The following is a 13,016-nucleotide window of genomic DNA, read 5'->3' on the forward strand; positions in this document are numbered from 1 at the left end:
GTGTGATGTCACGGACACTTCGTTTGTGTGACACACTGTACTATCGGTTATTGTGCGATATCACGCACGTCATTTGTGTCACACATTGTAGAATCGGTCATTGTGTGATATCAAGGATATACCATTTGTATGACACAGTGTTCAATCATCTATTGTGTGATATCAAAGACAAGTCATTTGTGCGACACACTGTGAAGTCGGTCATTGTGTGATACAAAAGACACGTCATTTGTTTGACTCACTACAATCAGCTATTGTGTGATGTCACCGATATGTCATCTGTGTGACACACTGTACTATCGGTTATTATGTGATATCACGCACGTCATTTGTGTGACACACTGTACAGTCGGCTATTGTATGATATCAACGACACGCGATTTATGTGACACACTGTGCATAAATCTATTGTATGATATCAACGACACGCTATTTGTGTGACACACTGTGCAATAATCTATTGTATGATATCAAAACACATCATTTATGTGACACACTGTAAAGTCAGCCATTGTTTGATATCAAAAACACATCATTTGTGTGACACATTGTACAGTCAGCTGTTGTGTGATTTTAAGGACAAGCCACATTTGTGACACACTGTAAAGTCGGTCATTATGTGATATCAAGGACACGTCATTTGTGTGACGCACTGTACAGTCAGCTATTGTGTAATATCCAAGATACGTCATTTATGTGACACACTGTACAGTTGACTATTGTGTGATATCAAGGATAGGTCATTTGTGTGACACACTGTACAGCTGGATATTGTGTGATGTCACTGGCAGATCATTTGTGTGACGCACTGTGTAATCATCTATTGTGTGATATCAAAGACACGTCGACTCACTGTACAGTCGGCTATTGTGTGATATTACGGACATGATCATTTGTGTGACACAGTGTACAGTCGGCTATAGTCTTATATTAAGGACACTTCATTTGTGTGACATACTATAAATGTATGTGTCTGCTGTAATATCCTTCTGTGAGATTCAAGAGGGTTGTGGTAGGGGGTGGCGGAGGGATTGCCTCTGGCCGGGTTAGCGTGCTAGTGCTGCGCAATGACCCAGGAGCCTCTCACCAGTGCGGTCGCTCCAGTCGTAGGTGAGAAGTTTTCCGAGTTCTCCGGTCGTAGGTGAGAAGGTCTGGCAGCAAACTGAGGATGGGAGTGGATTTTCCCCGGGGTCTTCCCAGTTTCCTTTCCCCATAATGTTGGCCGCCTTCGTGTACGTGAAATATTCTCGAGTATGGCGTAAAACCTCGTCAAATGAATAAATAAAAAAATAAATAAATTCTATGAGATAAAATTTTATGTAAGACAGAGAGGTAGATAACTGCTCATGTGTTGGACCATAAGCTCCCTAAGCCATTCAATAATGGTAGGATCACAGGCTCAGTGGGCCCTTTCTTCAATTCAAATACGCCCACATGCATATATTAAACAAAAACAATTACTACCAGTTGTAAATTCAAATTTGGCCAGTTTAATGTGTCAAGCACAAAGGCAACAGATTTATAAAAAAAAAACTTATCGGAACCACCGACTACACACAACACACAATTATCATCAGAAAGATAATAAAGCAACATTTGTGTACGAAACTATATCTGTGTGGAGATAAAAGTGTTTAGCACCATTATTGTCTCACAGCTTAACACTAGAGAGGGAAGGTTGTAGCGTCCACAGCCAGGTGACACAAAAGCTCTGACATTACGGAGAATCTTCATGCGTCCAGACAACAAGCTTACAAAACTGACAACATCTGTAAAGTCAACGCTACTGAAAGTCTGTTTGTCTTACATATTACCTTTGCAGGTTGTGTGCGGTTGACATCATATTTTCTGTAAAAATAATTAAAAATCTACAAGTACTAATCCCATACTACTGTCAGTGTTCTTATAGTGCCTTACAGACCCATAGTCGTTGGGCGAGTTTTGTGTAATAAATTTCTAAATGATGAGAAAGTTGTTTGGTGTGGACGAGTCAGCCGTCTTGTCTTGACATGGACGGGCGTTATAATAGGTAAGGGATGCTTCAGAGTTTTTGTGTCCGCGTGTCTTGGCCCACTCTGGCTTGACATTCTAGCGCTTGACCGGTTTCCAGTTTTCTTCGTTCCTCAGCTTCTGCTCATATTCCGCAATCAACTGTTCCTGCTCCACAGTCTCCACTGATCCCGGTCTCAACTCCCGGATCACGTCAATGGCATCCTTGGCCGTTAGGTGGCGCTCATTCACGAGGAAGCAGGCCACCATGGTGCCAGTACGCCCTCTACCGGCTGCGCAGTGAATAGCAACGGCCTGAAAAGATTTAGGAGAACGAAATGTGGAAATCTTCAAAACTGAAGTTGAACGATGTTAAATTCAGGTGAAAATTTAAACCGCTGGAAAATTAAACAGCTATTTTCGAAAAAAATCAAAATTCATGTGATGGTGTTTGGGAATAAACAGTTTGAAACTTCATCCAGGTAATGTCAATCAATTCGACGAAAACTTCGATTTTTTAAAAAATTTCCACGGTTAAGTTGTGAAGGAGGGCCGTTGATAAGGGCAAACGCTCGTGGAATCTCTGTCCTGACGCTGTATGTTTTGTATTTTGATATCGTCAATTTCAAAGGAAAGTCCTACAGGAAATCCAGCCGATATTTGCAAGTAACTAAGCTGTACTTACCGTTTTCTTTTTCTTGGCCTCCTTGACTATCTCTAAGAACTTTTCCACCTGCTCCATGGTTGGGGGAGTGAAGTCATGGATCTTGAGCTGCGTCCATTTCAGCTCTAAACAAAATAGTTGCAAATAATCATTAGTGTCTTTTTAAAAATTCTTTCAGAAACCAAATGCCGGAGTGATGCAGCGCTCTTAGCGCCACGCCATGTAACTACCTGTGAGCGATTTGCAGGTGTCTCGATGGCTTGGCAACTATGTAACTACGTTTACAGATTTGGCGAGTGCTCCTAGCGCTGGATTTCATTACCGTGAATTTCTGTTGTTCATCCACAAAGAAGTTTACTCAGACTAATCTGTTTGTTGTTGATTAAGCGCTGTATTTGTCCAAGACATCTGAGGACTAAACGAACGTTCATACCTGGCACCTCCTTGACAGGTGGACTGGACTCGGCGGTGAGGGAGACCAGGTAAGTGACCCCCTGATTGACCAGGTACTGTAGGTGTTCCTTCTCCCCGGGAAACGCCAGGGCAGCCAGCAGACCCTCCGACACCCACGAAAAGTTCGGCGGAAAACTCATCCTTACCAACACCTGCACATGATCACGGCAAAAATTTATGTACATAAAGACATTTTTATATACCACTTGGCACAAAAAAAAACATTTTGTATATTCACATCTGAGCGTACAAAACAACGTCCTTAAGGATGTACACCTGGACATAGACAACACTATTCTTCAGAATGAAAACCTGGACATGGAAAACAACATCTTTAAAGATGTACACCTGGACTGTAGTCAACAACATTCTTAAGAATGTACACGTGGTCACAGACAACCACATCCTTAAGAATGTACACGTGGTCACAGACAACCACATCCTTAAGAATGAACACCTGGACATAGAAAACAACTTTCTTAATGATGCACACCTGGTCACAGACAACAACATCCTTAAGAATCAACACCTGGTCACAGACAACAACATCCTTAAGAATCAACACCTGGACACAGACAACAACATCCTTAAGGATGTACACCTGGACACAGACAACAACGTCCTTAAGAATGTACACCAGGTCATAGACAACCACATCTATAAGCATGTACACCTGGTCACAGACAACAACGTTCTTGAGGATTTACACCTGGACAGGCAACAACATCCTTAAGGTTGTACACCTGGTCACAGACAACAACATCCTTAAGAATGAACACCTGGACACAGACAACCCCATCCTTAAGAATGTACACCAGGTCATAGACAAAAACATCTATAGGCATGTACACCTGGTCACAGACAACAACGTTCTTAAGATTGTACACCTAGACACAGACAACAACATCTATAAGCATGTACACCTGGACACAGACAACAACATCCTTAAGGATGTACACCTGGACACAGACAACCACATCTTAAAGAATGAACACGTGGACACAGACAACAACATCTATAAGCATGTACACCTGGACACAGACAACAACATCCTTAAGGATGTGCACCTGGTCACAAAAACAATGTTCTTAAGAGTGTACACCTAGACACAGACAACCACATCTATAAGCATGTACACCTGGACACAGGCAACAACACCCTTAAGGATGTACACCTGGACACAGACAACAAACTCCTTAAGGATGTACACCTGGTCACAGACAACAACATCCTTAAGGATGTACATCTGGACACAGACAACAACGTCCTTAAGGATGTACACCTGGACACAGACAGCAAACTCCTTAAGGATGTACACCTGGTCACAGACAACAACGTTCTTAAGATTGTACACCTAGACACAGACAACCACATCTATAAGCATGTACACCTGGACACAGACAACAACATCCTTAAGGATGTACACCTGGACACAGACAACAACGTCCTTAAGGATGTACACCTGGACACAGACAACAAACTCCTTAAGGATGTACACCTGGTCACAGACAACAACGTTCTTAAGATTGTACACCTAGACACAGACAACAACATCTATAAGCATGTACACCTGGACACAGACAACAACATCCTTAAGGATGTACACCTGGACACAGACAACAAACTCCTTAAGGATGTACACCTGGACACAGACAACAACGTCCTTAATAATGTACACCTGGACACAGACCACAAACTCCTTAAGAATGTACACTTGGACACAGACAACAAACTCCTTAAGGATGTACACCTGGTCACAGACAACAACGTCCTTAAGGATGTACACTTGGACACAGGCAACAAACTCCTTAAGGATGTACACCTGGTCACAGACAACAACGTCCTTAAGAATGAACACCTGGACACAGACAACAACGTCCTTAATAATGAACACCTCGACAGAGGCAATAACATTCCTAGGGCTGAACACCTGTCATATCCTTGATCTTTATTTAAATTTTTTTTGAAAAGAGTTAAGTAATTAGAACTGTTTAGTGGACTCTCTGAATCTGGTGTTCAGGCCCTCTGACGTCAAGTGTAGTTTGTCGCAGCCTGTAAAGGCTTTTTAATGTTGGAATAGCTCGTGAATAATGCCCTAATAAAATTGGCCTGTAGGTTAAATTAAAGAATAAAGGAAAGTTGATGCAGTGCACCCTATCACAAGCAATACTGTCCACAATATCCACATTACGAACATAAGTATAATACCATGGCCATGACTGTTTTATGTTACACGAGTGCATTGATTTCCCTTACTATTTATCTAGTAAATTTGTTAACTTAAATCTGAAAAATATACACCTAACTTTGCGTGGTACAATGCCATACCATCACATACAGCTTGAACTTTTCACTACAACATATCAGGACAATTAAGCTAGCGTGACTACCATTTTATAGCTGTGATTGCTGGAAGTGAAGTCATAGCATTTTGTTACCTTGGTAACCTCAAGGAAGTTGGGATGTAGCACTGACAAAGCCGTTTTCAGTTCTACCCAACATAGATCCAAAACTCTGATATATATTAACTAGGTGAAAACTAACAGTGCACAAATTCATAGCGTAACAACAACCTAAAATGTCTGTGTTGCAGTATTAGCCAATCACTGCTCCTCCTCTCTTCAGTTTTCAGGCAAATATTGAACCTAATTGCCTGGGTTGTGCATATGTAACCTTCAGTTGTGCGCTGTACGATGGGTTGTGTCCGCTGGTGCGGTCTAACTTTCCCTGCAGATCACTTGTCTCCCACTGTCTCCCACCTCCATGTGAAAAAATCTTGAGTACGGCATTAAACAACAGTTAATCAAATAAACAAATAAATCAATAAATAAATATTTCAGTTGTAAGCTTTTTTTCTTTCGTTTTAAGAATTCCCACCTGGACATTACGGTTTAGTACACTGTTGTAAGCGAACTGAAAAGGGGACACGTGGGAAGGTCTGTCAGCAACCTGCGGATGGTCGTGGGTTTCCCTGGGCTCTGCCCGGTTTCCACCCACCATAATGCTGGCCGCTATCGTATAAGTGAAATATTCTTGAGTACGGCGTAAAACACCAATCAAATAAATAAATAAATGAAAATGGGACATTGCTGACTGTTGTGCAGCGCAGAGGTTGGCAGAAATTGAGATATACAGAGATATACATATATAGACCTACAGTAACTGATAGAGAATGATCATTTGTCAGTGTCATGAAAGTGATTTGGGTAGAAGTCTGCCTGATGCTATCTACAGCACAAATGTGGTATGGCCCATGTTCAAGTTATCACTACATCTGATAACGTCCACAATTAACCTCCAGGGCTAATTTTGTCACCTTCTGCGTCGCTTGGCTGGGAAAATTCACGCTTCACTGCCTTCATTTCCACTTTTGTTTAGTTGTTTTACGCGAAGTCAATGTTCAAGGCCAAAGTTTTTTTCGTTCTCTCGTTAAACGAGAGCTATTCCTAAACTACAATGATCTCGTCTGAGAGTAAATATGGTAGACTAAGGCATTGCTTTCCCAGGCACATGCGCCCGAATCTGACCAAAATATGTCACTTAAGCGCCACGTCACTCAAAATTAAGGAAACACACTATACTGTATCCAAAAGTTGATCCAGAATATACAAAGCAGCAACAAGGGCAGACGGCATCCTTACGAAATCTCGACTAAATCTGGCAATGTCGACCAAATTATTAAGTTGTTTTACGTGGGACAAGAGTATTTCGCTTTCAGAGAAGTGTTGATTTGTAATGGCGTTTTCCGCCCCAACGAGGTGAGGCACGCCAGCCAGCGCTTGAAGTTCTTTACTGTCAATTCAAATGTTTAAAAAAAAATTATCTGTAGTTCAGTAGATTAAGTGACCATAATCCTCCATGTCATTTCCTAGAATCCTAGAGTAGCTAGAATCTATGGCATCGAGTTAGGAATTTTGCAACAGCCTGAAATACTGTATTATGATTTTCCATAGCGCTCAATTCTGTAAGTTTATTAAAACGACGAATGCCGAGGAGGTGAGGAACATGTCGGGGGTACGTGTGACGTGGGAATCGAAATATAAGATGGGTCATCGAATCCTGCTCGCAAAGCCCTGTATCGTGGAGCAGATAGAAGTCGAAATAACAGTATTTCATCCTGACGACGATTAAGCGACGGGTCAAAGCATAAAGCAACAAACGTGTTACGTTCATGGAAAAACCTCCCTTTGCCGGAATTATCCCATTAGCGCTGCCAGATATCTGTGAACTGCTTTACTGAACTAATTGCCTCCTTCAACGATAGGGGGATAGTAGGGGTTATAACAGGTAACAGAAGAGCTTGTTTAGACCTAACAAACTAGTCAGCCAACTATATTTCACTTTTAAAATGGCGATAGTTTATAAAAGCCTGAACCAGTTATCCCTGATTTTAGGCGGCGGACTCCCCGGTGAGTGGTGTATAATAACAAGCAACCTGACTGGTCAGGGATAGACATCGTCAGAGGGCGCTAACAGCGAGACTTGTGGTCAGGCAATCTCAATTAGACACCGTCATTCCTAACGCAGTGCCATATAGCGCCCAGTATAGGCCATGGTAGTAACGTTCACGTAATAACGCCAAACCTCGGTTATACGTCATGCCCTCACTGCTTGGTCATCGCCGTGGCTGCTTGTTTCTAAAGGAGAGCTCGCTTGACTAAAACCGACTGTCGTGTGCCAATATCCGGATGGCCTACCGCTCCTGATCTATGATACATAACCGCATGTCCTTTCTGTACCCGAAACAACCACAAATGACGAAATGATAAACACTCATTTACTACATCATATCCGGCGGGGTAACACCGTATCTGTGTACTCCACAAACTCCTGAATCTGGTCTGGATGGCACCTAACGTTACTGTGACAGGAGTTGATAAAAATAACTTAATTATTTGTGGGTTGAGAGTTCAAATCCAGGCTGCACACACTTTGATTGCAATGACAGAGTATTTGCAGTTACTTCGTAAAAATAGTAGGCAAAACGGGACATAAGTCTCAGAGTGTTGTAAACTACTACTCTGGTATATGATTCATTTATGAGTTATATAACCGAGAAAGCAAGTGTTTCTTTCTTTAATTAGCAACATAAAAATTTGTATGTAGACTCATGTGTTAAATATGACACGTTTATGGTCTGAAATGGAGATCGTTGAGTAATATACGCAAACGGAAAAATACCGTTACTCATACTGTACAACGCAAAATGCTTCCTCTGTGTGTTTATGTTATGTCTATATATGTATATTTATATACTCTTCCATGCATGTACTATATAAGCAGACCCTTACAGACACCCCACCCCCCTTTGTTAATTACACTGCGTCTGTGTATATATCAGAATCTATGACCTACACTCTATATTCACACGTCCCTGGCGTTATCTTTTTGGGCATATTCTAATTACTGCCTTAGGAGTGAGGTCATAGTACATGCGTCAGCAGTTTTAATGAGGAAATGCAATGTTAATCACATTAAGCATATACAGATGGGAGAATTCAGTCTAATGTTGAATAATAGGTTGGTTTGTTAACCCGTTCCACCCGACCCCCCATTGGGATGTCATGGACCGTCTGTTAAGCGACAGTTTCACACGGTCATGCTTGCCTGACCCTCACCAACTGTTACAGGCTGCGGTGAAAAAAAACAACAGCGTAAGAAAACAACTCGAGTGAAGCAAAATGTAATACCATGAAATTCAAACTGGGGTAAATGCGTTGACTTTCTGGTTTGTTTATACAACACTGTACAGCTTGCGTTTTCTGCGCATATATTAACGATATTATGATAGAGGGAACACGCGCTGAATACAGTACCAGGGTGGAAAAAACCGTTATTCTGAAGGTATAGCACCACAATAACTAACTTTCTGGACTTCTCACTCCCCTATGGAGCTGAAACCCACCAAACTATCGGCCTAAAATTATAATAAGTATCGTCATAAACCAGGGGAATTGACAAAGCAACTTTGTTTTGACATTTTTATCCAAACTACCGGTGTGCCTAATGTCGTGGTTCTATCAACTACTGGTGTGCCTATGTCTTGGTCCCATCAACTACCGGTGTGCCTAATGTCGTGGTTCTATCAACTACCAGTGTGCCTAATGTCGTGGTTCTATCAACTACTGGTGTGCCTATGTCGTGGTTCTATCAACTACCGGTGTGCCTAATGTCGTGGTTCTATCAACTACCGGTGTGCCTAATGTCGTGGTTCTATCAACTACCGGTGTGCCTAATGTCGTGGTTCTATCAACTACCGGTGTGCCTAATGTTGTGGTTCTACCAACTACCGGTGTGCCTAATGTCGTGGTTCTATCAACTACTGGCGTGCCTATGTCGTGGTTCTATCAGATCTACAATCTGGTTAACACTGAAGACGAATAGAACTAGAACTTTGGGCAAATCATATATCTAGGATATTTTGAGGAACCTATTGAAATGTTGTGTTGTCGAATATTTATGTTTATATAGCGAATAAGTGAAAGATAAGGGCTGGATTTACCTTGTTTTTGTTTGTGTGTTTGTTTGTTTTTTTTGATTTCCAGACACAGGAATATTATCCAGAATTATTTCGACGAAGCAGAAAACGACGTTTACAAAAAGTGCTTTTTACCCCATTCTGTGAGGCCACGTGTTAGAATTCTGTCCCTGCTAGGTGAACTGAGACCTGGTGTTAGATATGTGGCTATGTTTGTAGGGCCATTTGTCAGTCTTCATAAAATGATGTTTATTTAAACCAGAATGGAGAAGAAAATTAAGAGTTACTTAAATTTATACCCAAAGCTTTTTGTAATTGTTTTATTTCGTTACATTAATAGAAAAAGGCTGGGTCACATACTGGACGGAACAGGCTATAAAAGTACATGGGTATTTTTATTCGGATATCCGTGTAACATCAACCACACAGGCAGGTAAACGTAGTCGTTAACCCAGCACGAGGACACCAGAGAATACCCGTTAAACCATGTTGGGTAACAGGACTGTTGTAACGCTTATGTCACCTGTCATGCCAATCCAATCTGGGGAACCATCAAATGGCTGAATGTTACAGAAATATAACAAAGCTTAGAATTGACCAAACAGTGGTACAATGTAGGTATTCAAATGTCCGCTGTCGGAATTACACATTGCCCTTGAGTAACAGAGACAATTGTCAGGCTAACCTCTCTCATAACATTTGGTGACCTACGAATTTCGTTTCAGTGTGAAAAGTTTCTGTACTTATTGTACATCTGTTTAAATTTACAAGCTAGCAAGAACAATAACATCTTATCTCTTATTCGGATATTTACAGTTTTTACAGTTGACCAACGATGTGAAAACTTTTCCAAAGAATTATCTCGACCGAAGTCTTTCTGTTACAGTGTCTCGCCACCATATTGCCGATGTGGCGTTCAGCCGTAATCATTTATTGGTGTGTCTCACAAAAGATACCTAAAACTGTACCTTGGTTTGTTCATCTCATTTTTTCACGAAAAAGTCCTTTACTTTCTCAAAATGAATGCAAATGTAGACCTGTTATCATAATACATGAGTAGATGTAACTTTGAAGAACGTGAGATTCAGGCTATCTCGAAATTTCGGCGCTTTATTTTGCCAATTTTAACAAAATGACGACAATTGCAAAATAGAGCGCTGAAATATGGAGGCAACAAAAATGTCACGTTTGTTGGAGTTACATTGATTTCGTGCAATGTTAAACTTTTTACTGCGTTTAAATGAATTATACGCGTTAAATATAATTAGTTTTAAAATAAAAATATCTAAAAAACAAAACAAAAAAGAAAAAAAAAGAACAGAGAAAAGAAATAGAACATTTTGCTTACCGTGATTTGAAACCAAGCAAAATTTTGTCTCCGGGAGCTTCTGTTCAGTCCTGCCAACTCTGATGGTGTGTCTCGATTCTCCCCCCAGCACCGACTAGATATAACATATGTCACTCGGCAACACAACAGGGATCGTCAAACCAATAAAAACCCTCGACATAAATGCACGGCCATAACTGACTCGCATTCGGCGTCTTCTGGTGATGAAAATGAACGAATTTCTTTTGGGTTGTGAATTTTTTTTCCCAGATGATCATAAAGAAAAGATTCATTAATAGCACTCTAATCCACAATCATTCATTCAAATTTCCTTTCGCCGGAATAGAACCATGGGTGTGTAATCGAGGCTATACTCCGGAAACTGACGACTTTACCCGAGGCAGAAAAAGTTTTCGGGCGACACCACTTGTGACATTCCAAAAGTGGATTTTTTTCACGTAATATTAATAATAATTACAAAACCTGTTTTTGCGCGGTAAGTAAATGGTTGAATGCACATTTTTGTAACATTGTCGCTTTTCAGCCGATGGGTTAATACGTAAAGTTAACGGTCTGTTTTCAATTAAAATTTGGATTGTTACTTCCAGTTTTATAGCTGTCGTAGTTTATAAAAAAGCTGTTTGAGGTATTTTATTGAAGAGTTAGTGTTTTCTTAGGAAAACCCGGGATTCCTTTCGCCATTATGCCAGTGACTTGTCATGTGCTTTTCATAAAGTTTTATACACGGTTAAAATTCTGTGTAAAGGTTTATACCTTTGTGTACAACTTTTATGGATTTTGTGTAATGGTACAAAATTCCGTAAACGTTTCACCATTTTCACAAATGTGGACAAATGAGGCCCAGATTTACTAACACATAGGTAAACATTTACGTCAGTCCTTTCAACTCAGTAATACCCTTGTTTTCGAAATTATATGTTGGAAAGCGTTCATAACTTTATAAGCGTAGCAGTTCTCAACAAATGTAATCCATTTTTAGCGGGTTTGTGAAGATCACACATGCGACACGTATAGGACTATACCCTATATAGTTGATCGTATTCGCCAACATATACTTAAAATTCTAAAGCATGTGACACAAAATTTGCACTTTAAAGGCCTGTTTGAGATGTTCTGAGTGACAAATGTTTGTAAAAGTCCGTCTTAATACATCGATCCAAAGCAATACCTTGCCTATACCACGGAAGTAGAATTATCTAATCTACCACCATGTCTATACAATTAACATCAGTCTCCATACGCCCAGTTTTACTTATTATTGAGGACAAGATTACTTGGAATGGTTTCATTACTACCTATAGCATTACACCAATATTTAAACAAAAATTAAACCTTTGTCAGTAAACGTTTACCGTAAAGTTTACAGTGTATCATATTATTCACTAAGACTTACACCTACGGTTTATTAAAGACTTGTGTTAAATGGCAATTAAAGAACGAAAATTTTGCCTCATAATTTTGTGTGTGTTTTACTGTCAGTATTTCCATAGCATCAGTAGGTCATATAATCTCTGACTCATCCTCACACGGCAGATTAGGGCGTATATTTGGGTTTTACTTTGTTTCACTGTGTTCAGTTTCTGTACGTTAACTTTAAACCATCGTCTTTGCCCTCGGGTATTTTAGCAAATTTTGTTTTCTGTAAAACTGAAGATGAATGTTAGGAGGTGGTCGGGTGGTGGTTGGGTTAGGGTAGGTGGAGTTTGGGGGCCTTCAGGAGTGGAGTCAGTTTGCCATCGTCCTTTACTTGACTCTCTGATGATTGATTGAGTGTTTAACGTTGCACTGAACAAGTTTCAATTTTACAATGGCGATCAGTTTATGAGTGGAGGAAACTCACACTGCTTCTGCCAACATTCGATACAGGCCGATTCCACATAACCAATCCTGACTCAAATCAAAATTTGAAATGTATGTCTAATTTTTATAAGTTACAAGTGCATTAAATTTAAACTTCTGGGACGCAGGATCAGGTTTAGATTGAACTGACTTGGCGGAACGAGCCCCATACACTTTGTCTGTTCTTTCCTTGAGCTCAGCATCAAGCTTCAGGGAACAAAGATTGACAGTGATTGGAATCTTTT

The 13,016-nt window shown here is 40.4% G+C and overlaps 2 protein-coding genes across 2 annotated transcripts; one reads left to right on the forward strand and one right to left on the reverse strand.

Annotated features, from left to right (window-relative positions):
• Positions 1–1,476: 1,476 nt before the first annotated feature.
• Positions 1,477–10,991, reverse strand: LOC135481279 (dual specificity protein phosphatase 23-like). The gene is made up of 4 exons (XM_064761128.1): positions 10,933–10,991; positions 3,087–3,258; positions 2,675–2,778; positions 1,477–2,304 (listed from the first exon to the last, which is right to left on the reverse strand). The coding sequence occupies exons 2-4, from the start codon at positions 3,244–3,246 to the stop codon at positions 2,089–2,091; spliced, it is 480 nt and encodes a 159-aa protein (XP_064617198.1). The 5' UTR covers positions 3,247–3,258; positions 10,933–10,991; the 3' UTR covers positions 1,477–2,088.
• LOC135481269 (leucine-rich repeat and coiled-coil domain-containing protein PF3D7_0703800-like) lies at positions 3,772–5,051 on the forward strand. The gene is made up of 2 exons (XM_064761118.1): positions 3,772–4,059; positions 4,200–5,051. Exons 1-2 carry the CDS (start codon positions 3,772–3,774, stop codon positions 5,049–5,051), a joined length of 1,140 nt encoding a protein of 379 aa, XP_064617188.1.
• Positions 10,992–13,016: the final 2,025 nt, after the last annotated feature.

This window comes from Liolophura sinensis, unplaced genomic scaffold, assembly GCF_032854445.1.
Source record: "Liolophura sinensis isolate JHLJ2023 unplaced genomic scaffold, CUHK_Ljap_v2 scaffold_14, whole genome shotgun sequence".
Taxonomy (NCBI): domain Eukaryota; kingdom Metazoa; phylum Mollusca; class Polyplacophora; order Chitonida; family Chitonidae; genus Liolophura; species Liolophura sinensis.